Below are 26,487 nucleotides of genomic sequence, written 5' to 3'. Positions count from 1 at the left end.
ATAAGCCTCTGCACAGGGATGCTGTCTGACCTGCAAAGTACTGGGTTGCTGAACTTAAATGGCATCTGTCATTTGCATATGTAAAAAATCCTTTTTCTCAGCAATGCAGGCACATATGAACATGAAACCAACACAGATGCCCTCATCTGCCAAGTGCACATGCAACAGGTCAGCCAGGTATTAATCTGGCCTTTATAGGGATATTCTGGTTATTTTAAGTTATCCCCTGTCCAATGGATAGGTGACCTATTAGATTGGTGGGGATTCTACCGCTGGGAGTGCCACCAGTCATGAGAATGGGGGCCTCGTACACTGCAAGACCTCCTGAAATGAATGGAGCGGTAGGTCCGGAGCTCACTGTCATTCTATTCCTCTCATAGGACTGGCATGGATGACGGAGTATAGCACTCTGCTATTTCCAGCAGGCCCCATAGACATGAATGGAGCAGCATTGTGCATGCCTCAATGTTCTTTTGGGAAGTTGGGCGTGGGCTGTGGGGTGCAGGTCCACCAATCTAAGGGCTGTTTCACACGAGCGGATGCCGTGTGTGACATCCGCTGCGTGAATGACAGCAAAGACCCGATGCAGACTGCAGAGGCACGGAGCATTAACATGACTGATAATGCTCCGTGCCTCTCTGTGATCTCTTTACTACGAAATCACAATGACAACTTTATCTCACTGTGATTTTGTAGTAAAGAGGTCACAGAGAGGCACGGAGCATTATCAGTCATGTTATTGCTCCGTGCCTCTGCAGTCCGCATCGGGTCTTTGCTGTCATTCACGCAGCGGATGTCAAACATGGCATCCGTTCGTGTGAAACAGCCCTAATAGTTATCCTCTATTCTCTCAGACTGGGGATAACTTGAAGTAACTGGAAGGCCCCTTTAAGATATGTGCTCTAGTTATTGGTTTGGATCCTAGAGGTCAGAGAGCCTCCAGTTAGTAAGTGATGACATATCCCTGAAATATGCAATCCCTTAAACTGATTTACTTATTATACTTTCTTTCTCTTTCTTTCCCTAACCTCTAGATATTGGACAAGCTGTTGGATCGTGAAAGTCAAACTCACAAACCTCAAACTCTTAGTTCCTTCTACTCTTCCAGTAAACCAACAACAGCCAGTCAAAAGTCTCCCTCCAAACATGCCTCCCAGTCCACAGCAGCCATTATAATATCAGGTAGCCCAGCCACGCACCAGCAGCCAGGCTGTGAGCACCGCGGTCCATGGAGGGATTACTGAAAACTTCTCTGAGAAGAACACACAGGGTACCTTGCTCATCTAGCTTTCCTTACACACAATGCTCTTATACCTTATAGACCCTGTACTGCTCACATGTGGACGGTCAGTCTTTTATCCTCAGGAATATCTTAAAGGGCTTATCCAACAAAAGTGTTCCTCTCCAGAGAGAAAAATGGGAGAAGACAACTGAATGAGTACATGGGTTGTTGTTGGACAACCTCGTTTGAAGTGTATTGTAATGTATACATTTTCACTACTGTTTTGTTTTTTTCCTTGCATTATGCATGGACATGTAGGAGGGAAGTGATTGACATAGCCGTATTGTCCTCTCTTGGTTTGTAGTCCAAAAAGTTATGACTGTTTCTGAAATAATGACGTGGTCCCCCATGCAGTGTAAGAGACCATGGAGCGAAAATAGTTCACATTAAAGAGGTGGTCTGACAAATATTAGATAATGCAAAACATTACAAGTTCTCAGTTGGAGTAATACTCCTTTTGTTGTTACATACTTGTTATGGCGCCCCCTATCTCACATGCTTAGTAGTACAGTCAGACAGCCTGCCGTTGCTGGAGTGATTCCTGCTATTGTGCAGGCCGGCAATAAAAATCAAGTCTATAAAGGCATTTTATTCTAAGCAGCACAGGTTTAACCCATTGCCACACGTTTACTAATGTCAGTGCACCTATGCACTCTTGTAAACTGTGCCAAAATGTGGTGCAAATTAGCACCATTTGGCGCATTTGGTTCTAGTGCTGGAAAGCAGGTGTGGCTTTGCTCGAGCAGGTTTGGGCTAATATCCGCCATAAAAATCTGTCTCAAACTAAGCCAATCAATAGTGGGTATAGAGTTAGGCCTCATGCACACGATTTTTTCACGGTCCGCAAAATGGGGTTCCGTTGTTCCGTGATCCGTTTCAGTTTTTGTTTCCGTGTGTCTTCCTTGATTTTTGGAGGACCACCAGACATAAAGGAAAGTGAAAAAAAAAATCTAAGTCAAGATTGCCTTGCAAATGATAGGAAAAAAAACGGACACGGATCACGGACGCGGATGACAATCTTGTGTGCCTCCGTGTTTTTTCACGGATCCATTGACTTGAATGGGTCCGCGAACCATTGTCCGTGAAAAAAATAGGACAGGTCATATTTTTTTTACGGACTGAAAACACGGATCACGGACGCAAATGACAAACGGTGCATTATCCGAGTTTTCAACGGACCCATTGAAAATCAATGGGTCCACAGAAAATCACGGAAAACGGAACAACGGACACGGAACACAACAACGGTCGTGTGCATGAGGCCTTAGACCAAACTTTCTATCCCTGCACCAGATTCATCATCCAGCCTGAGCCACAGTGATAAATCTGGTGCAGGTCTAGACTCCATATGTAGGATTAGTATATCTGCCCCATTTGGTGTATGTTCTCAGAAAATAAAACGAACACAGGGGGGTGCCAAACAAATATGTAATGGCTAGATATAGACAGAGCTTTTTTACTTAAATAGTTCCAATTGAAAACTTAATTTGCATGATCTAGCAGAGTAAAATAATTTTTAGTCATGGGACAGCCCCTTTACATTCACCAGTTTTCATTACATTCCTAATTATTTGTGTCTTTAGGGTACTTTCACACTAGTGTTATTCTTTTCCGGCATAGAGTTCCGTCCTAGGGGCTAATTACTGGAAAAGAACTGATCAGTTTTATCCCCATGTATTCTGAATGGAGAGAAATACGTTCAGGATGTCTTCAGTTCAGTCTTTTTGCCTTTTCAGGACGAGATAATACCGCAGCATGCTGTAGTTTTATCTCCGTCCAAAATTCTGGAATGCCGGATCCGGCATTTTTTTCCCATTGAAATGCATTAATGACGGACCCGGCCCCAGGTGTTTTGGCAAAACGGATCAGTTTTTGCTATCTGTGCATGCTCAGACCACAAAAAAAAAAAAAAAAGAATGCTGGATCAGTTTTTCCGGATGACACGGAGAGATGGATCCGACATTTCAATGGATTTGTCATACGGATCATAATCCTGATCCGTCTGACAAATGCCATCAGTTTGCATACGTTTTGAGGGATCCGACAGGCAGTTCCGGCGACGGCAGTTCCAGAATCCTCTGCCGCAAGTGTGAAAGTACCCTTACTATTCTGTCTCATTGAAGCAGTATGGTCATTGGTATTTTGACGCAAATTATACCCTAGTCCAGTGGTGGCAAACCACTCAGAGCCCTCTCTGTGGGCACCTGCTCCCTGGTATGGTGTACCAGTATGCCTTAGACTTTTCCTGCCATTCATCAGCGCAGGGCTCACTATGAACAGCACAGGCAGCGCACTGAATGTAGGCAGGGTATTACAGCTACATGATAAAGTACATGGAAGATATACTATATTGGCATTCAGGTTAAAGTGCGTGTTAGCACTTTGAGATAAATAAGTGTGTTTTGGGCTGCAGTTTGGGCACTCGGTCTGTAAAAGGTTCGCCATAACTGCCCTAGTCTGTTAAGTTGTCCTGGCAACTATCATACCTTTTTTTATTATTATTATTATTTTTTATTAAATAATAAAAACTTTATTATATCGACTAATATGCTTCACAGAAGAAGCAGTCCCCGAAACGTCAAATCTCAAATATTGCACACAGCATAATATAAGTATGCGCAGTATTGTACCTAACATACACATTGATATGGGGGTGTTGTCATCCTAGGTATTTGTTGCATGCATATAAGATATGCTTCAGAACACCGGAACAGACAGAGGTGCACACTTCTACATGCATTCTCTATCTGTTCATTTCTGTGGCAGCCATGCTTAGTTGCTCAGCTAATTTACATGGAAGTGAATCGAGAGAGATGTACCCAGGCACAGCCACCTGTCCAAGAGGCCAGAGGCAGCCTCGGGTCTGGGGACCCTCATTCTGTAGATAGTAGTGGGCCGCAGAGGTGGAACCCATATCTTTTAGACAGTTATGGCATATTCTGTGGACGAAGGAATGTTAAAAATGGGAATATCCCTTTGAGTGCTCATGTCCATGACCTTTGGCTGTTTAGTGGTCCGCAAATTGCAAATCTTCAAAACACGGATGCGGCCATGTGTATTTTGTGGAACGGCTGGCCCCCAATAGAACTGTCCTATCCTTGTCCATACTGCGGAGTGCGGACTATAATAGGACATGTTCTATCATTTTGCAGATGGCATGGAAAGGAGATATGGATGCAGACATCACACATTAAAGTGTATGGGTCCGTATCTGAATCACAAAAAATTCGGATCAAGCTGAGGCCAAAAAAAAACCTGTATGCATGAGCCCTAATTGGAATGCATCATCAGAAAATGACCTATTGTGTAAATCACGTTCTTGTGTTAAACAGCTTTCTTTAATTTTCCATGTCACATCTAAAATCCTGCAGTTTTCACACTAGGTCTAATAAAATGTTGAGACTTTTGGTTCTGTACAGGCAACTTTTCAGTAGCCATCTCATTATCATCACAGGCTGAATTACGAAGACATATAGATAACACAGTATCCACCATTCACAGTAGGTGATATCATAACTTAGCAGCTCCCTTCTGACCTCTGTACAGGTCACAGAGAATGCCTAGAAAGTTCTTTCCATTGGGTCTAAGGCCTATGCAGCTGCTCTCAAAGAACAGGAAGTCTTGATATATCTTAAACCTATGGCTTTAAAAAAAAAAAAAAAAAAAAAGTATGTTTAACATAAAAATTGATTTAAACCATGTAATTTTCTGATGACACATTCCCTTTAAGTTTTACACTGTATTTATACATTTGGCTGTGTTCACACCTACATTACAGGCTTTATTGGGAGCCTCTGTCGCCGATTCTGTCAAAATAGAGCAGGTGACCCAATCAGTTTAGTCTATTGGGCACCATTAGTATCTGTCATGTTAGGGATTTGGCACTTATGTCATTTTGATTGTTCTGCTCCTATGTGAACAGTATTAACACTGTTGTATGTGTGTGTGTCTGTGTTACAGATAGTTCCCAGAAAACAAGCAATGAACCGGTGGAAGCACAAGTGTACAAACAGGAAGGAAAAGTACCAAGCCGCCTGGCACTGGGAAACCGAGGAGGATATAATGGGAGGTGCTGGGGATCACCAGTGCGTCAGAAAAAAAAGCACACAGGTAATTAACTTTCAGTCAGCATTGATATAATTATGGATTGGATAATGAGAGGTCACAATAACACCTTTTATAAGCGTCACATTGAGCTGGTAAGAACCTATATGTGCCCCTGTGTGGCATGCACTGAAGCTGTGCTTGTGACTTCACTATGAGGAGTGAAAGAAGAATTGGCGTGCCTTCATATGTGCCATTTTGATGCAGTTTTTGAAGTGGATTCATAGAAAGAGAGAGAGGTAGAATCTTTCCTGTATACTTTATTATCCCCTTCTTATTTTGGCTTCAAAAACTGCATGAAAAACTCATCCCCACTGCTTGGGTGTACCCACCCTTATAAGTGAACAGCACCTCCCGCTCGTGCCATACATACAATCCAGAAATCAGTCAGCCCTCCACCATTGACGGTTAGTGACGGATACAGTGACCCGCACCTTGTTCTTATTTTATGGATAGAGAGAGCTACATATTAGTGTGTGTATTTACACACATACATTTTTTTAAAACATTGATAAATCTGCTCCGCTCCTTCCGCTCTATAGCATGCTGCCTGTGTGGTGACAGGCTCTCTTTAAGTAGCAGTATAAAATGTGCTTTTACAAGTAATGTGAAACTTATCGACCTATAGGTAATATAACTGTAGAAGGAAAGACCTCCTATATGAATACAAAATATAACACCTGTTGCATGGAAGATGCTCTTGAAAGGGGCACAGACCACAACACCTATGTACCTCTAAGTGGAGTTTTCAATAATAAGCTGTGTCTTCAAGATGGAGTGCACACAGGCATTTAGAGTCTGATGGATGGTGGCCAGGAGGGTAATGAGGTAAGTATGAACAAAAAAGAAACAATATAGCAGTGCTCAGAAACACTACCAAACAGTGTCACATAACTCCAAGGGCAAAGGTGACAGACATCATAAGCGGGGGAGAGGGTATATCAAGTCACCCCTTCCTGACCAGTGTATCATATTTCCAATGGACCAATTATTTGATCCTGGTGATTGAAATTCTGTACCCTATGGATAAGAAGAATCAAGCACGCATCTGGTTAATATTATAAATTTATTGGGGTTCCAGTCATTTTGGCAACGCTTTTGAATGATTAGGCATATTGACAGCTCAATAATTCAGTGGTTAATGTGTCTAATAATCAGTAATAGATTTGGTTATGGTTCTGCTTCTGGAATCTTGGAACTGCGCATTGTTCCAGTTTCTGGAAGTGCGTTCCACAGACCAGAAATGGGATAGGCAGAAACAAAGATGAAACCTACATTATAATCCAGTTGGAGATAAACAACAATCAGTAGATATCCAGAAAGTGTTCTATGATTTTTAGGTTCAACCTTTTCAATGGGAATAAATATGTGTAGTATATAAAAAAGACCGTATCACCGTATCTGTTGCCATTTTACAAAATTGTATTGTTTCTATTTTATTTTATTTATATTTTATTTATATTTTGTTTTGATAAAAGGGATGGCTAGCATTGACAGCAGCGCGCCAGAAACTACATCTGACAGCTCCCCAACACTTAGTCGCCGACCACTTCGTGGTGGTTGGGGTGCTACTCCTTGGGGACGAGGGCAGGACAGTGATAGTATCAGCAGCTCCTCAAGTGATTCACTTGGTTCATCATCGTCTAGTGGGAGCAGGAGGGCAAGTGGTGGAGCCAGAGCCAAGACGGTAGAAGTTGGAAGGTAAGTGATTACATCTTTAATAAAATATAGATGCAATTATCTGTCATATAGTAGAAATAAAATTTAGGGTAAATAACTTGACTGTTTCAATTGTCCAGATACAAAGGCCGTCGTTTGGAGAGCCATGCTCCCCATGTCCCTAATCAACCCTCTGAAGCAGCTGCCCACTTCTATTTTGAGCTGGCAAAGACTGTCCTCATCAAAGCTGGTGGGAACAGCAGCACATCCATCTTTACACATCCATCCTCCAGCGGTGGACACCAAGGGCCCCATCGCAACCTGCACCTCTGTGCCTTTGAGATAGGTCTCTATGCCCTGGGCCTACACAATTTTGTGTCTCCAAACTGGCTGTCTAGAACCTACTCTTCACACGTCTCCTGGATAACTGGTGAGCATTACTAATGGATCACTGGAATCTCCAGCAATTTCATGGTGTTTCTTTTAATAACTATGTATTTGAAACTATATCGATGGTGATCTTCAAGTGTTCTGGTTAATATTTCAGCTTTGTAGGTGGGAGTATGCAAGGTAGCAGGAAGGTGTGTTCCTTGAGTCTTCAGAGACAGATGAATGTCTACAGGAGAACTGAAAATGAGATGGTTATAGGAGTGATGTGGGACAGACATTGCATGTAAGGAAGTGGACATTAAGCATGGAAGGACATGCGGTACATGGGACCCTGCAATATTGTAAATAATATTCCCCCTACCGTTTCCAGACTACTCAGCTTAGAGGATAAAGAGATTTGGTGTAAAGAACTGAAGAGTGAATGAATAACATTATCCTATTATACACACATGTTAAAGGCCAACCTAAAGAACAGGGGCTTTGATACAGTGGATACCGTCCCTTGTAGGGCACACTGCACTTTGCTGCTACAGAATAAAATCAGCACGTGATTGCTCTAGGACAGGGATCGCCAACCCGAGGCTCTCCAGCTGTTGCAAAACTACAACTCCCATCATGCCCGGACAGTCTACAGCTATCAGCCTACAGTAGGGCATGGTGGGAGTTGTAGTTTTACAACAGCTGGAGAGCTGCAGGTTGGCCATGCCTGCTCTAGGACATTGCTTGTTCTGTACACAATACCATAGGCATAAATACTACTGTTTCTTCCCTCTGCAGCCACACTGGATTGGTATACAAGGTTCCTGTAATAAACAGTATTCATTCCGTTGAAGTCCCTTTAATTTTATTTAGGTTCATTTATTTAGTACAATCAGAAAACTGAACCTTGGGACAAATGGTTTCTACGCTGTTTCACCGCTGAATAAGTGTTTGGTCATGGTTGTTTGGTTTTTTTGTTGTTTGTTTTTTGTATATCTTGGGTTAAAATGTTGCCATTGAAAGTGACTGCAGAATGAGGGTGATAGAAAAACGTAGTGAGTAACGGGATCTTATTCAGCATTGCAATGGAAATGATGCTAAAAGAGTTAGTTTGGTCCAAAGTGTTTCTTGGTCAGTCTTTATCTGTTGAAGAATTCTGACCAGTAAAACACTTTTTGCATCTTACCTTGTGGCAGGGCTAATTTAGACCCCATAGTCCATCACATTTATTTCCTGACTCCTGAATGGATTCACCTTTTCTGCATCACACATGATTATAAATGGCAGTGCTTTTTATTATTGTTTGTACTGATCAGCCTGATTTTGGATTCCAGGGCAGGCAATGGAGATTGGAAGTGCAGCACTAAATATTCTTGTGGAGTGCTGGGATGGCCATCTCACTCCACCAGAGGTGGCCTCTTTGGCAGACAGGGCTTCCCGAGCTAGAGATTCCAATATGGTTCGAGCAGCGGCAGAACTGGCTCTGAGCTGCCTCCCTCATGCACATGCATTGAACCCCAATGAGATCCAGAGAGCTCTGGTACAGTGCAAAGAGCAGGTAGGTACCATAGCTTGGAGATGAATGCATTTTGTAGCTCACATCTATCATGCATGCATTAACTTGAGTCTAATGTTAAAGCTGTAAGGCACTGGGAGTTTTTATCCATGTAAACGTATTGATCGTTTTCTTCCTAGGATAACCTTATGCTAGAGAAGGCTTGCATGGCAGTGGAGGATGCAGCTAAAGGAGGAGGTGTTTACCCCGAAGTCTTATTTGAAGTGGCTCATCAGTGGTATTGGCTGTATGAGCAAATGATGGGTGGCACTCCAGCGCAAAGAGAAGGAGCTACTGGCTGCAGTACAGGAGGTGCTCGTTCTGTGGCTGAGGTGGTGCGTGGACTTACAGACAGCAGGATAATACCAGAGACCTCCACTGTGACTGTGGCAACTGCAGTGACTGCTGCAACCGTAGTCCCGGTGATATCAGTTGGGTCAACGATCTACCAGCAGCATACGGCAATGGCTCATGCACACAGCCAGGGACTACACCCTTATACTACTCTCCAGACACACATACCCACTGTGTGTACTCCACAGTACATTGGAATCCCTCGTCAGCAAATGCCACAGCCAACAGTCTTCCCAGTTCCTGGAACATTGTACACACAGGTAAACAATGGAGATCGGGATGTGGTGCACTGAAACAAGTGCAAAAATGTTGTCCATAATGACCTTTAGTCCAAAGCCATGGCGTGAAAGCATAGAGTGGAGGTGATGTGTCACATACTGGTCATTCTTAGAGTGATTCGTAAATAAGTACCGACTTTGCCTGGTTTAATATGCTATATTATTTTAGTATTTCCTAAATACTAAATCCCTTTTTTATTTTTATCACAGTGTGCATTGCGTTTTAATGATGTGTAGCTTGAGGAATATAACAAGCAGTGAAGACTCCTCTTTTTTTCTGTGGTTGACCCTTAATTAAATATTACCTTTCTGTAATAGATAACACCAAACACAAATTTTCAATTGTATCATTAACAAGTTACTCTTGTTATGCTGCCCCCTGCTGTTCTTTTGCTTTCCTCTCAGAACATCCACCTGTCCGTTATCTGACATTCTGATCGCCCATCTCAGATATTTATTGCATATCCACAGTATGGGCCAGAACTGGCAGATCCACCTCTGAGACCAAGGCCTATCTCTAGTATGGTGTTCCCCTCACCCTGTCGTGCCTCACCATGCGCCCAGGCTGTGGGTTAAACTGAAACAGCCCAACATACTGTGCTTTCCGTAAAGCCTCATAGTGAGCTCTGCTATTTTCCTCAACCCAATCCACTTTCACAGCCTGGATGCAGCAGACGACCTCTGGGGCCTGCACCTATGAGATCTATATGTACGTCTCTTATGAGACTACAATAGACTGTTGCACAAACTATGCCTATTTTAGGGAGTGCACATGCCAGAATAAGACGACTGCTGTATGAACCATGAATCCTAGACACATACTGAGGAATGGAATATACACTCCTGAACCTTGAAACAGCAACTCTGGATAGGCCATCAGTATCTGATTGGTGGGGGTCTGACTCCCAGAACCCCCACCAATCAGGTGTTTGAGAAGTCAGCAGAACTCGCAGTAACGCCGCAGCCTTCTCTGTGCTTTTCCCTAAGCATAGGAGCAGCTCGGCCCCATTGAAGTGAATGGGGCTGAACGTAATATCAAGCACAGCCGCTATACAATGTACTGTGCTGTGCTTGGTAACCTTCTCACTGCTAATCTGCAGGGGTCCCAAGTGTTAGACCCCCACCTATCAGGTACTCATCACCTATTCTGAGAATAGGTCATCAGTGTTAAAATGTAGGAAAGGTCCTTCCCCAAACTGCATGTGACTATCTGGATGTAATTCTGCCCATGACGCTCTCTTAGTCTGAGATGAAACCCATCCATTTTCTGGAGCTGAGGGGCCCAGACTATGTTGGGTATAGTGCATATACCGTTAGCAGGACTACATTTCTCTGTAGTCTCGCAGCAGCGGTTATAAACCCATCTTTTGGGGAATTACAATTTAGTGAAAACCATTTCGGAGGATAGAGCATACATTGTAATCAGTTGGGTACGATTAGCTTGTAGGTCAGACGGCAAGGCTAATGTGCAGCGGCTAATGACTATCATTTTGCTTTTCTTTGCAGGGCGTTCATCCAGCGTTCATCGGAGCCCAGTATCCCTACACAGTAACAACTCCTTCTATTGCAGCTACAGCTGTGTCTTTTCCGGGGGCTCCTGTCCCTTCAATGACACAGATTGCTGTCCATCCTTATCATACAGAAGCAGGGCTGTCGCTAACATCCAACGTAGCAAGTGAGTAAGCCTCAATGACCAATCCTCCAGAAGGAACTTGACACTGGCGTTTCACACCGTTGTGCCCCTGTGATACCACTAGGTGCTGCTATAATCCTTCACTGCCGATGCGGGTTGGATTTGTTGCCATAGCAACGCCAATTCAGATTCTACTTCAGAGGAAGTTATCTCTGGTTATGCTTGTGAGGGGATTGAGGCCGAGCTTCACATGCGTTATTACCACTCAGTTATTTATATGACAATATTTATGTTGTATCATAAACTGAACATTTCATTTGTAGATTGATTTGTGTCCCCCCCCCCCCCCCCCCCACCATTCACCATGTATGGATTTTCTTTTTTCCTTAGTCTCCTTATCGTCATTTCCAGGCAGCCAGGTTTACCAGTTTAAAGCTGTTCTCAGCAGTGGATTTTTTTAAGCATGAAATGGGATCATGTATGAAAAATTATATTGTTTTTTTCTCTGATTTTCCTAAATGGTTGATGCAAATGACACAGTATCATTTTCACGTCATCAACCGTTAAGAGTATAAATCAAATTTAATCGAACAAACCTCCCAATGATAAGTGTTTTTTTCAGTGCTGTTCCAAATTATTCCGCACGGCGGTTTCAAAACATTTTATAGGCTGTAAAGAACTGAAAATGGTCATTTCTTAAGTTTATACCATTAAGAGGTCACATTTACTGAAATCAAAAGCTATTTCAATCAAAAATATCTCAACAGGCCAAGTTACATGTTAAAGGGTTTCTGTCACTAGAATTTCAGTATTACATTAGCGATGTGGTAATGTCAGCTGCACCTAACTCTGCTATTCTAATAATTATCCGTGTCCCCGTTACTGTAGAATTCTTACTTTTATAACATGTAACTGAGCTTCTAGGAGCAGGGGGGGCACGTTGCTCCGGCACCTAGAGGCTCCCGGCCCCCACCTCAAGTCTCGCCTTCCAAGTGTTGATTGACAGGGCTAGGCATCGTTCGTATCCTTCTGCCTGCCCTGGGGAAATCTTGCGCCGTTCGGTATTCTGCGCAGGCGCAGTGAGGGAAGGCCGCTCACAGGATGGCAGCTTCCTCACCGCGCCTGTGCAGAATACTGAACGGTGCTAGATATCCCCAGGGCAGGCAGAAGGATGCGAACGATGCCTGGCCCTGTCAATCAACACTTGGAAGGCGTCACTTGAGGACCAGTAAAAAAAAAAGGTTAGATCCAGGTTCATCTGTGAACCCGGACAACCCCTTTAGGTAGTTTTCCTTTAATTGGGCTCACCTGTCAAACTTATTATCACTGGTGTTTGAGATTAATTTCAGTGACCCAAGAGCCATGAGACACAATACCATCCATGAGTTTAACTGAAAAACAAAAAATTACATCTTTATGACACTTAAATCCAATTTGCATAATAATTTGCGGTGTAAAGCAGTATTCCCATTTTATAAATGGATGGCATATCACTAGGACCTACCAATATGAGCTATGAGGCTGCAGATTTACTTCTGCTTCCCCTTCACTGTTTTTACCTGCACAGTTGGGTGGTCTGGAGCGCTGTGCAGGAAAAAACGGGGAACGGGATGTAGCACTGTGACCCTTCATTCCCCGGATCAGTGGGGTCCCAGAGGTTGGACCACCACCAATGATAACGATATGATATCGCAATAGATTATGGAGAAAATAAAATGGACAAGAATAGGCATCGCTACAATGGGTCTGCAACAAAAAAAAACCGGATGCAATGTGGACATCATCCGTATTGTTTGCTTATACGTGTTTTGAAGACCACAAAATGCCCACTGTCTTGTGAATACAACCATAGATGTAAATGCATTACATATATTGTTCTGATCCTGAGTCATTATAGTCTACACCTTTATTCACAGAGCTTCCGTAACACGCATGTGTGACCGGCCACTCTGTTCAGTTAAGGGGGGCTGCAAGGGGGTACAGGGCCCCCGTTATCGTGGTTGGTGGGGGTCCCAGTGGTAGGATAGGGGATAACTTCAAACAATCGGTTTTAACTGCTCATTTGCATACAGATTAAAAGTACTTTTTCTCCAAAATGAAGCAACCGGTTACCAAGTAAAAGTATCCTTACATTCACCTGAGCTAGTCCTTCAAGGCATGTTGTCTGGTTTAGGCCCGCTTTACATCTATCAGTTGTGTCCGGCCAGCTACTTCAGGCCAGGGGCCGGACACAACTGACGAATATTTACTGCATGTCAGTGATAGCGCCACACAGAAAAACTGAGCATGCAGCATAGAAAACCGTGGGATCAGTTCAGGCTGCCGTTTCCCTCTGGCATTTTATGCTTCAAGCTGGAGCTAAACGGAATCGGATCACTGGACATGTGTAAAGGGGCCCTTAACAGTGAATTTCCTGGTGACAGACGCCCCTTACTGAATTCTGTTACAGAATGAGTTTTTGAAGAGCGGTCTCCTGATCTGTTACACTTCTGGTTAACAAAGGTTGGGTGTAATAATGGCCTCTGATCACATTGTTCCTTTTCTTGATTCCAGTAGGGAGCGTTCACACAGGAACTACATTTCCAGCAATCCCTGGCACTACCCTGACAACACTAACCACTCAACCCACCCAGCTGGTTACAGGGAGCTTCCCTGTGGAGGATGAGCAGCACAGTCAGCCCGTCAGCCCCCAGTGCTTACACTACCTCCACTCTGCCTATCGTGTCGGTAAGTCATTGTGCAGGACGAGGGGGTGTTCACTTTTGGAATGTTTTTCTTTTCTTTTTCGTTTCAATTACAACCACTATTAGCTGCATCGTGGCCTCAGTGGTAGGCTGAAGATACCATGGCCAGGGTTAAAAAAACATGGCTGCTTTCTTACAAATACAGCGCAGCACCCGTCCATAGTTTCTGAAGTGGAGACGAGCTGCAACACCAGACACAATCCATGGACAGGTGGGACACTGTGTTTGGAAGGAGTGAGACAATGAACACCCAGGAGTCCTATAAAACATTTATTTTCAATGCATGAAAAAGTCCATGTGCATAATACACAGTATTAAAAGGCTATGAATTTTGATAAAACACCTTTGTCAAAGCTTCAGGCAAAAGTGTTCCCATATACACTGAAGCCGATCACTGCCTTCAGGGGTCTATGGCACAAGACTGCTGAGGCCATTGATTGATTGGCTGCAGAAGTATCACCGCTGCATTGAAAGAGAGGGTGCCAGTTACAAATATTGGAAACCTTCTGATAGCATTAGAGTTTAGTCTCATCCCCAACTAGATAAATCCGAATTCCCCTGGATGCCGAAAAAGCATTTAAGGCTACTTTCACACTAGTGTTTTCGTTTCCACTAATGAAGGGACACTGACAGGCCCAATAAGCATATTTAGGTATATATATGACAGTACAAGTCTTCTAAAGTGTATTAAAATCATATAAGTATCCCCCCTGTTCACCTTATAAATACAGTAAACTGAAGTTTTATAACCTGGTAGAAGCGTCTTTATTCTGCCCAAGGGGCGGCATTTCATCTCCACTTGCGCCCAGCCAGCCGCCCCCAACTGCCGTTTTGAAGCGCCGCCCAGCTCATCAATATTCACTTCGCTGGGCGGCTACTACTGTCCCCGACGTCACAAGATCCGGCGCATGCCCAATACAATCCTATGGGCATCGGCGAAGTGAATATTGATAAGCTGGGCGGCGCTTCAAAACGGCAGTTGGGGGCGGCTGGCTGGGCGCAAGTGGAGATGAAACGCTGCCCCTTGGGCAGAAAGAAGACGCTTCTACCAGGTTATAAAACTTCAGTTTACTGTATTTATAAGGTGGACAGGGGGGATACTTATATGATTTTAATACACTTTAGAAGACCTGTACTGTCATATATATAGCTAAATATGATTATTGGTCCTGTCAGTGTCCCTTTAAGATCTGTCATATGATCTCAATAGCGTAAGAAAACGCTTCAGTTTTGCACCCATTCATTGTCAATGGGGACAAAACTGAACGAAACTGAATGCTCCAAAATGCATTCCGTTCCATTTGGTTGCATCCCCATCGCGGACAGAATAATGCTGCAAGCTGCGTTTTTCTGTCCGTGATGTGGTGTGAAGCAAGACTGATCTGACACGATAGAAAACGGATCCATCCCCCATTTAATTTCAGTGGTGTTCATAACTAATCCGTCTTGGCTATAGAAGACATAATACAACCGTATACGTTCATGACGGATGCAGGCGGTTATATTATTGTAACAGAAGAGTTTTTGCAGATCCATGACGGATCCGCAAAAAACACTAGTGTGAAAGTAGCCTTATAATGTTTTAATTAGACAAAATGGGCATCATAGATCATTTCTGAACCCTTCTTTTGGGCATGTATGGCACTCCCACAGCATGAATGTACACCTGAGTCCTCTTTTCCAGACCCTTTTTAATTAACTAAGGGCACATGTCCGAGGTGTCCACTGTCACTTGTACATTTTAATTTGACAGCGGAACCTTTGGATAGGTATTTGGAAGGATCTGGATAAGTACAGGCGAATTGTGTATCATTTTATTTGCGGATGATGTGCTTCTGTTTCTGAGTAAACCTCAGGTTAATTTAGGCCTCATTCACATCACCGTTTCTCCTTTCCGTTTTCCGGCTCCGTTGAGGAGCAGGAGAACGGATTCTGTAGATAACTGAGACCTAACTAAGCGTAATGGAGCCGAAAGACCCCATAGACTATGATGGGGGTCTCTTCGGTGTCCGCTCAGAACATATTTGAGCGGAGACGAAAGTTCTGCATGCAGTGCTCATACTACATAGCTTCCCTAGGGGCTGTCACACAACCTGTGGACCCCCTAGTTCTTCTCTTCCATTCTTTTTCTTCAGATGATGTAATAGACTTGATACTTGTAATACTTCTAGCACCTATGAGAAATATTTTCCAATATTGGCTAAAACCAACCCCTCAACCCTCCCCCCACAATTATTGAGTTGACAGAAACTATTAAAGAAGATTACCATAGAAAACATGCAAGGAGATTCTTTGAGAAGTGGAAACCGCTGATTTATTAGACATTGGTCTAACAGATATTCAGCGGTAATACACAGGGGTGTGCAGTGGAAAGTCTGAAGAACTTCAGGGCTACTTGACCCTCTGGGACAGGGGAGATCATCATAAAATCTGAGAATTTGGTCTCAGTTGGTAATGGTATTTTATTTGATAAAGATCATTTTTCTAATGCCATTTAATTGTGTATGCAAATGGAGCTTCATTTTTATTTTTATTTTAACTGCCTCCCTGCAGTTTGCCACAAAAAAAAATAAATGCAATTTTGACAACCCCTCTAAGGGACAAAAGTATATTGACATATTTAAAGTATGATTAATTCCTAAAATGTGCCAAGCAGGTGGTGCTATACAGATTTAAAGGGGTTCTTCATTTTTTTAAACTGATGATCTATCCTCTTGAGATTCAGCGCTGATTCTGGCCCAAGATAGGACATGCTGCTGCTTTTCACAAGTGCTGCTTCCCATTGATATGACGCTGATTTTGAGGCAGAAACACTCTAAAATCAGCACCAAAAAACTGTGTGTGAACTGGCCCTTAGAGATCCACTCTCTAGCCCTTGACTAATGACTGGACTAGTAATGTGCTTCTCCTTATACATGGCGGCTAAGCTGCAGTATAATATGTGGGGGAGGGAAAGCGCATTAGTCTCAGGAGGTGTATTTCTGACTATCTGAGACTCAATTGATGTACAGTTAAAAATGTCCGACATTATAGGTGGTAAAAATCTGATGGGTTCATGTGGATTACATCTGTCATTACTAAATACGTACTGTTCATTGTATTTGCTATATTTCCATCAGGGATGCTGGCATTAGAGATGTTGGGTCGTAGAGCCCACAATGACCACCCCAACAACTTCTCCAGAAGCCCCCCATACACTGAGGACGTCAAGTGGCTGCTGAGTCTAGCTGCCAAGTTAGGTAAGGACAGGTTGTGGTAATGGATTAGAGGACCTTGTGACTAGCATACTGTGGTCCTTTCAGCTGAACTAAGTAATCTTTTGCTGAATGCCATGAATACCAATCATTTTCAATTGCCGAAGCCTTTTTCCTCCGGTAATGAGTCTACATTTATGCATCCTGTGATAACTGACCTTTTCAGAGAATGCATGTGGCCGACAGCTGGGGCTTGTTGACCAGAATAAAATGACATTGAGCATCATGTAGTCTTTCACAATACCAATGGGCACTTATGGGTTAATGGTTTTTCGTCTCGGATGCCTGCGTTTTTGCCATATTTCAGATTCCAGCTATTGTGTTCTGCATTTAGTATTCTTTTTCACTTTCCACAGGTGTCAATTATGTGCACCAGTTCTGCGTCGGAGCAGCCAAAGGTGTGCTGAGCCCATTCGTACTACAGGAGATTATTATGGAGGCACTTCAGCGGCTTAACCCTGCCCACATCCATAACCACCTGCGTACCCCTGCCTTCCATCAGCTGGTGCAGCGCTGTCAGCAGTCTTACATGCAGGTAACTTAATGTTGTAGTAAGTTTGAGAATGCATACATTATTCTGAAATTATTTAAAAAAATAGTTTGTGATGATCCCAATTTATATTTCTAGTAGCCCAGAAAATAATTGCATGGGTCAGTCTAGTTTATGACACTCCTTGAGATCAACAAGTGGGGAGGCACTGCGTTTACACTATGCCCAATACTATGGATAATGAGCAGTGCTTCAGACTGATAGGTCTGCCTGTAAGGGAAGGTTCCAGTGTGGTACCTCACCTTCTATCAGCTTCCTCACCTTAAAGGGTTTGTGTCACTTCCGCAAATGGCATTTATCATGTAGAGAAAGTTAATACGAGACACTTACTAATGTATTGCGATTGTCCATATTGCCTCCTTTGCTGGCTAGACTAATTCTTCCATCACATTATACACTGCTTATTTCCATGGTTACGACCACCCTGCTATTTCTGGCCACTATATCACTTCTATCTAGCATTTGTTTGCAGTTTTCTTCTGTGCTTGCTAAAAAAAAATTGGTTTGATGTTTTCTAAGACATGGTGGGTGGAGACTAGCTGCCATCCACTGCACACACAGAAAAGTAGAGGAGAATCTCCTTCCTAAGGCTAGGTCTACACAACGACATTTGTCGCGCGACATTTTGTTGCACTAATGTCGCACGACAATTTTTATAATGGCAGTCTATGCTGTCGCACTGCAACATGCGACATGCTGTGACTGCGACAGTCGCAGAAAATCCATTCGAGATGGATTTTTCTGCGACTGTCGCAGTCGCAGCATGTCGCATGTTGCAGTGCGACACCATAGACTGCCATTATAAAAATTGTTGCGCAACATTAGTGCAACCAAATGTTGCGCCCTATTTGTCGCACGACTTTTTGTCGCGCAACAAATGTCGTCGTGTAGACCTAGCCTTACTGTCTTCACAGTCACAGAGAAGCAGACTTAGACTTAGGCCCCTTTCAGACAGGCGGGTGTCGCGTTGCGGACTTACAGCAGAGCACCTGGCCTGACCGGGTCACATTTCATTATATTGATTTATGATGCTATGTAACCCTTAGAGTTCTGGAATGTATTGAATAACACTGACAGTATTACGTTAGTGTTATCCAGTAAATTCCAGACCTCTAAGGGTTACATAGCATCATAAATCAGTATAATGCTATGTGACCCCGGCAATGCTGGAAGGTAAGGCCGGGTGCTGTGCTGCGAGTCCGCAGCGTGACACCTGCTCATCTGAAAGGGGCCTTAGGATAATGGAGGACATTACAGAGAAGTACTGATCTGTATTTTTGTCCATGAAGCACCTGTGCTGAGCTATATCCTTCCTATGTAGCTGCACAGTCTCCTATCTCCTTAGCTCACTCTCACTCCTCCCCCCTCCCCTCTCTCTATAGACTTGCATTGACATGTTGTAATATGATCCTCCTGCAGAGATGATCCATCCTGGGTGGGAAAAAGGCATTTTTCAAAGTGAAAAGCAACTTGTGTGGGGGTTGGGGCTGGTAGGCAGCTGAGAACTTGAGAACTAGACGTTTCTCACTGATAAAACATATTACAAAGTTTCTTGTGGTCACTCCTACTATTGCTTTATGCAAAGTTGTGTGAAAGGTTAGCGACCATTTAAGTTTAGCTGCACAGTTATCAGTTTCACTATATTTCAGCTCAAATGAGTGTGTTTTATGGACCAGAGATGGCCATGTGAAAGCAGCTTTAGTGTTCTGGCATGCTAAAAGTGTTATATATAACAAGCTGTAAAGAGTCTACAAGTAGGGGGTAAGGAGAGCTATGATGTAGGAGTCCAGTATATTGAAGAGATGTGGGCTCCTTTCCAAAGTTTCCCCTATTACTGTAGATAGGGAGAAAGCTGTTAATCAATGGCAGGAAGTATGGGGTGTTTTCATCTGATGAATACATTGAACTCCTTGGCTATAGCGCTTGCAGTTTTGCTGCACCTATTAATAACTGTGAGTTTGACAAACTAATCTTCAGCATATTCACAAATATCTGTGGAAATCAGCATGTCTGTCACTATTCAGATAGGACAGTAGCCGATCTTCAGGTTTGTGGCTGTGAACCACTGGATGGACTGGTAGTCCTGTTTACTGGTTATTGTTAAGCTGAAGTCTAACATATCATGATATATTATTATGCAGGATATTCTGTCTGTACATTCCAGTAATGGTAGATGATCTTAGTGCAGGCCTTACTAAACAGCTATCAAATATTTTAATGGTTTTTTAATCTTCACAGTATGTTCCTTTTCTGTTTCCTGGAAATAGACTAATAAATGACTACATTATGAAGCTCTTAAATAGCATTTGGTGCCCGTGATTTTTTTTAATTCCCTTCATGAGAACATGAAATATTCAACTTAACCCTATCCTGACATCCATTTTACATGTACATTGGATGTCAGGTTTTGAAACATGGTGTCTTCTCAAAGATCTGAACAGGGCGCCATATACAGTGGGTGCCTGCTGTTTTATACAGCCGATACCTGCTGGCATTGTCCGTGATCGGAGACGACGCCAATCATGGACGATTAGTCCCTCAGATGCTGCCGTCAAGAGCAACCATGGCATCAGAGTAGTTTGACAAAGGGAGGGAGCAAGCGCCCTCTGTCCACTGATCGGCACCCCACAAATGTAATTGTGGGGTGCTAGGTACTTTATATACATAATTGGTATTGCTGCATCCATAATGATCCGATCTAATAAATTATTTCATTATTTAAATGAGTTCTCTGGGAATTAGATAAAATGGCCACAAGCAACTTGTCCTAGAATGTGAACAGCACTCGTTGCCTCCACTTGTAGAGCTACCTACACTGCATTGCTCTACAATAGAGGGTAATGATGTGATCCTGCCTACAATATGTCATTATGACTGAGCAGCCTGAGAGGACAACTCACCAACATGTAGTATATGCAAGTGCCTGAGCATAATGTGTAGAGTGGACCCCTTCACCCAACTAGGCAGCTCTGCAAGTTAGCCCTGCTAACATTCTAGGACAGGTTGCGTGTGGCCATTTTAAATAATTCCCAGAGAACTGTAGTGGAAAGCTTGAAAAAAAATTCCAAATGGAATGGAACTGGAAAAAGAAACCACACAATTCCACCACAGTTTTCTGGGTTTCGTTTTTAGGGTGTTCCCTATGTCCCCCCCCATAACTTTTTTTTATAGTTATTTTTACGATAGGAGTATGTATTACTTTTTGATCACTTTTTAATCTTTTTTTTGTTTTGTGTCAAAGCGACAAACAAATGGCAAATCGGCCATTTTTATTTTTTTCAATTATGCCATTCGGTGTACAGGATAAATATTTTAAGATTGTAATAATTTGGGCATTTTGTGATGCGGCGATGCTATTGATTATTAACATTATATAATTTTTTTTTTTTAGAGGGTTTTTTCTTTTCTTCATAAGTTCACCTTGAACATGTGATCCTCAGATCGCTTCTCATGTAGACTGCAGTGAATTACCATTGCAATCTATGGGAGATTCATTATGTTCCCATGGGGCAGGGCTCCATATGGAATATACGATCACAGAAGGCACAGAGCTAAAATATCTTTTGTTGAAAATATATTTTAAAATTAGATAGGGGTGCCAAACAACAACTATAAATATTAAAATCAAAGAGATGCAGACAGGGGTACCACAGTGGGCATAGAGCAGAAAATTGATGAGATGGCACAGGGAGGATGAAGGGACCCCCTGACACTGTACCCTAAATACCCCAACACTGCATGGCACCACCTGCAAGGAAAATCCCTACAACACTGGAATCACCCCTAGTTGCAACCTAAACAATCCCTATACTGTCTCGGCACAATTACCAACAAGTGCGGGTCCATCAGGGGACTCATCAGTCAGGAAGAAACAGCATGGCCCTTGCCTTGGGACAAATTCACATTCTTTTATTCGCTCCACAGTGGGTACATTTCACGGGTATGACTTGATGCACACAAATCTTCCTACAGCAGTTTCACATCAATGGATGCTTTCTTTCATGGGATTCAACCTAGGGGAATAAGTGATGTGTAAAACAGAACCCCCCCCCCCCAAAAAAAAGGGGTTAGTCAAACAGAAGTCTTGAGATGGCAACATCCACAAAAAGCAGATCTAGAAGTGGTCACATTGATTAAAACATAGAACACTTGAAACATGAATAATAACGATAGCCAGGCCCACAATGAAGCAGCTCACGCCACCCACGTGCCAAGATAATCAGGATAGGAATATAGCTGTTCAAGGAACTTTCAGAGGGCCCGAGGCTGCCACAGCAACCGTAAGTCTCAGCAACCGTAAGTCTCATTCGATCCTGGGAGAGCGGCGCTTCCGGGAAAATATGCCTCAGATGCCATGGTCGCTATTTACCATGGCATCTCAGGGGTTAAATGTCAAAAATACCTCAGGGTGTCTCCTGTGTAAAACAGAAGGTATTCGGCAGAAGCTGAACGGGCGCCCTCTATGAAGACCTGTTATACGCCGCACACGTAAGGTGCGTGCTGGAAAGTGGTTAACACAAAAAAAAGTGCTTTTTATTTATTTTTAAGTAGAAGTAAAACAAAGCAAAAAAAAAAAAAAAAAAACCCATATAAATATAATCTCCATAATTGTACTAACCCGCAAAATAAAGTAATTATGTCATTTTTATGGCACAGTGGACACTAAGCCATAAAAACAATGTTGGAAATGTGTTGGTTTTTTTCACATTGTCGTTCCCAGAAAATGCTATGTTGACATAAAAAAAATAAAAAAAATAAAAATATTTTTAAACAGTCAGATGAATTTAGTCAGATAAAAAATAAATGCAATTTTAAGTACCAAACTAGGCTGCATCCTTAAGGGGTTAAATGGTGACATTACAAGGTACAACTTGTCCAGCAAAAAACAAGCCCAAAAACAAATAAAAAAGCTTTGTCGCTTTTGGAAGGCAGGAAGTAAAAAAAACTAAATTCAAAATCAGAAACTGGCACTTTCAAGAAGGCTCTGCTTTTTGGGTAAGGCTGGTTTGACAGTTGCGGCAGGAGTTCAGTCAGGCTGTTCCTGCAGAGAACAGCCTTCTGGAGCTCTCCAGATCCGGCATTGCTGGACGTCACCGGAATGCACAGTGGCCCCATTGACTATAATGGGGTCTGTTACCCGGCAAATATGTCGGGATTCGGCGAGACAAACACTGTTGCACAGTCATATTTTTTTTTTGTTTGGCTCAGATTAGCAGTAGATGCACACCATTCAGCATAACCCATCTTTGTAGTAGTTTGCTGCCACATCCACATTCATTGCCTTCAGTTACTAACATTAGAAAATACATATATACATGTGTTTGTTCCAGTGCCTATCACACAATAACATTGAGGCTTCTTGCACACAGCTGTTGCCCCGCTGTGGCCGTATTGTGGCCTGCATACGGCAGGTCCGCAATACACGGGCCACCGGCCGTGTGCATTCCGCATCACGGATTCGGACCCATTCACTTGAATGGGTCCGCAAATCCGGAGATGCTTTGCGGAATGGAAGCATGGAACGGAACCCCGCGGAAGCCCTCCGTAGTGCTTCTGTGGGGTTCCATTCCGTGCTTCTGTTACGCCAAAAAATAGAACTTCTTCTATCGTTTTGCGGAACAGATGGATCGCACACCCCATTCAAGTGAATGGGTCTGGGATCCGGATGTGGACTGCAAATTGCGGTCCGCAATGCATGGGCACCGATCGTGGAGGCCTTAAAAGCACTTTCAGATTTCCTGTTATGGCATGTGTACCAGTGTTACTTGGGGAGATGTACCAAGCCAAGTGTGTGATGATTTTGCCAGGAAAATGGGTGTGCATGCCTTTTGGCAGATTGTGTTTTAGATCCATTTTGCACCTCACTATGCAGCTAGGGAGTAATTTATTAAGACTGTTAATTGATATGCCGGTCTTAATAACCTTGCGCTGGCGGCGGATGTGTCTAAGTTATGTAGAGGCGCAGGCCTCTACATAACTTTGGCCATGCGACATGGTTTAAACTATGCAAACTCCCTTTCTGACTTAGTTATGAGACCATTTTCCATGCCATAAAGTGGCAAAGAAAATGGTATATGAGATGGGCCGGGCGGCTGGCCCTCTTCTCCGCCTGTTTTTCTGCCAACTTGGAAAAGTGGCGTGAGCGGGGAGAAGGCACAGATTTTGTTTCAAAACTTCTTTGTGACAAAATCTGACTAAAATATGCCAAAACGTATTGTATATTTCTTCATAACAGACTCCTGCAGCAATGAAAAACATGCAATGCAACAAAAAATCCCAAATAAACCAGAAGTCTCTTGTTGGTAAAAGTGGCTGTAGGGTGATGTTGAGGGATAGTTTGGCTCATTAATGCATGATACCTGATGCTCACATCCAACTAATCGGAGTAGCACAACAATTCTTAAAGGGTAACGGTCATGTTTTCTTTTTAAAAAAAACAAACAAAAAGAAGCTGCAGCAGTATTATGCATAAAGCAAACTTTAGTTTCGTCACATACCACTGTTTTCCTTGAGTTTTTCCCTTAGTTACGGCTGCTTAAACATTTACAATATGAGGACCTGCTCAAGATGGCTCCTCTGCCAGCTCTATGAGGCCAAAACTGCTTTCCCTCACTTCCCATACAGACTTGCTGTAACCAGCCCTAGCAACTGTCTTTTAAAGGAGCAGTGGAAAGAGACAGAGGACATTAATGCAAGCTGTTATTATAAGGTATTTTGGCAATCATTGACAGACTCACTCAGGTATACATGCCTAGCTCTAATAAACTAGCAAATAAAATAAAATATGACAGTTACACTTTAATACTTGCATTGAGCCTGCCGATCATGGCTGGTCAGCACTATTTAGACACAGTGACAGATCTGATAAAAATCTGTAAATAGCAGCTTGTTGATGGTTTTCAGGTAGCAATTTTTGTAAAGAAATGTTTACTTTAAGCAGGATGAGCAAACATGCTTAAAGGGAACCTGTCACCGAGATTTTGTGTATAGAGCTGAGGACATAGGTTGCTAGATGGCCACTAGCACATCCGCAATACCCAGTCCCCATAGCTCTGTGTGCTTTTTATTGTGTAAAAAAAACGATTTAATACATATGCAAATTAACCTGAGATGAGTCCTGTGTGGGAGATGAGTCAGGGACAGGACTCATCTCAGGTTAATTTGCATATGTATCAAATCGTTTTTTTTACACAATAAAAGCACACAGAGCTATGGGGACTGGGTATTGCGGTTGTGCTAACGTCTATCTAGCAACCCATGTCCTCAGATCTATACACAAAATCCCGGTGACAGGTTCCCTTTAATTATGAGTATTTATACAATGGCAATAAAGGTACAATTTTGCAATAAAATTGATGTTTTCCTTCCCTTTTGTTGAGATGCATATTTAAGAGCAGGCCAGCCTGGAATCATTACAGCGTATATGTTCACTCAGGTTCTCTTTGACATGTATTACATTTTGTCTATAGGAAATACTGTAGTGTGACAAAAGGGGGACACCAGGAAGCGGGCAAATGCTTTGTCCTATCACTGTAGTTTTCTCGGTTCATAGACATGGTTTGTAATGTGGCTTCTGTTTCTTTGCAGTACATTCACCATCGTTTAATACATCTTACCCCAGCGGACTATGATGACTTTGTAAACGCCATTCGCAGCGCAAGGAGTGCATTTTGCCTCACCCCTTTAGGAGCCATGCAGTTCAATGACATTCTACAGAATCTGAAGAGAGGCAAACAGACCAAGGAGCTATGGCAGAGGGTGTCCCTGGAAATGGCCACATATTCTCCTTGACCCTAAAAGAGACATTTCTTTCACCCTTTAAGTGAATAGCATACCACACGGCTTCCATCTGCAGGACTTGGGCTCACCTCTAGCCGAGCAAAAGGACTAGACGCCACCACAGGCTCGGGGCTAGATGGTTACTCTGTAAAGCCTCATCCACACATCAGTGATTGTGAGCCAAAACCAGGATAAGGTATAAGGGACGGATCTGCACCTGTTCTGTGTTTAGACCCGCACCTGGTTTTAGTTCAGAATCACCGACTGTGTGAATGAGGCATAACAGTGGAACTTGTGAACCAGCTCTATGATGTGTTGTGGATCTCGGAGCAGCAGTTGTATGAACTATTTGTACAAGGTTGGATTTTTTTTAATATATAAGATTATATACACTATTTTAGTTAATGCATTACAGCTCACATGTCTAATGTGTCATTCCTTATATTAGAAGACCCAGGTTGACTTACCCTACCCTGGCTTTGATGTTATTGGTTGGGGCTTTGTTGAAGTCTGCTTCTCATTTGTTAAATAGGATTTTTTGCATAGTGTACATTTGTCTCCGTGTTTTTTTTGTTCATATGCAAAATATTTATTTTGGCTTTTTATTTGACACGTGTATTCTGTATCCCCTCCATCAGTACATATAATACCTGAATTAAACAGCTCTTCTCACAGCCAATATTCAAAGCTAAGAAGCCTTCAAGGCATATGTAAAACACTGTTCTCCTGTATTTCCTAAAGGACTTGGTATGTGTTTTAATGCAACAGAAAGGGGAATGTTTTTTGACAACTGGGAAATTTAAGTATGTGTGTTCTGCCTCCCCTGAAAGCAGAATATCCTCCTTTCTTTGGTTTTCCTGGTAGATACATGCATTGTCGTCTTATTTTTGTTTTCCTAATTAAAAGGAAAATATTCTTTACATCAA

At 42.8% G+C, this 26,487-nt stretch overlaps 1 protein-coding gene across 1 annotated transcript in view; it reads left to right on the top strand.

The window, feature by feature from the left end:
* ZSWIM8 (zinc finger SWIM-type containing 8) overlaps positions 1-26,487 on the top strand; it is a 111,824-nt gene extending 85,337 nt beyond the window's left edge. The window contains 12 exon segments of the mRNA XM_044298870.1: positions 1,035-1,232; positions 1,234-1,270; positions 5,243-5,392; positions 6,865-7,087; positions 7,186-7,475; positions 8,749-8,972; positions 9,110-9,583; positions 11,108-11,276; positions 13,788-13,961; positions 17,098-17,217; positions 17,589-17,767; positions 25,370-26,487. Of these exon segments, the coding sequence (XP_044154805.1) occupies positions 1,035-1,232; positions 1,234-1,270; positions 5,243-5,392; positions 6,865-7,087; positions 7,186-7,475; positions 8,749-8,972; positions 9,110-9,583; positions 11,108-11,276; positions 13,788-13,961; positions 17,098-17,217; positions 17,589-17,767; positions 25,370-25,573 (2,442 nt within the window). The 3' untranslated portion in view covers positions 25,574-26,487.

The sequence above is a fragment of the Bufo gargarizans genome, chromosome 6 (assembly GCF_014858855.1).
Source record: "Bufo gargarizans isolate SCDJY-AF-19 chromosome 6, ASM1485885v1, whole genome shotgun sequence".
Classification (NCBI taxonomy): domain Eukaryota; kingdom Metazoa; phylum Chordata; class Amphibia; order Anura; family Bufonidae; genus Bufo; species Bufo gargarizans.
This window is presented reverse-complemented; position numbering and strand designations above follow the sequence as displayed.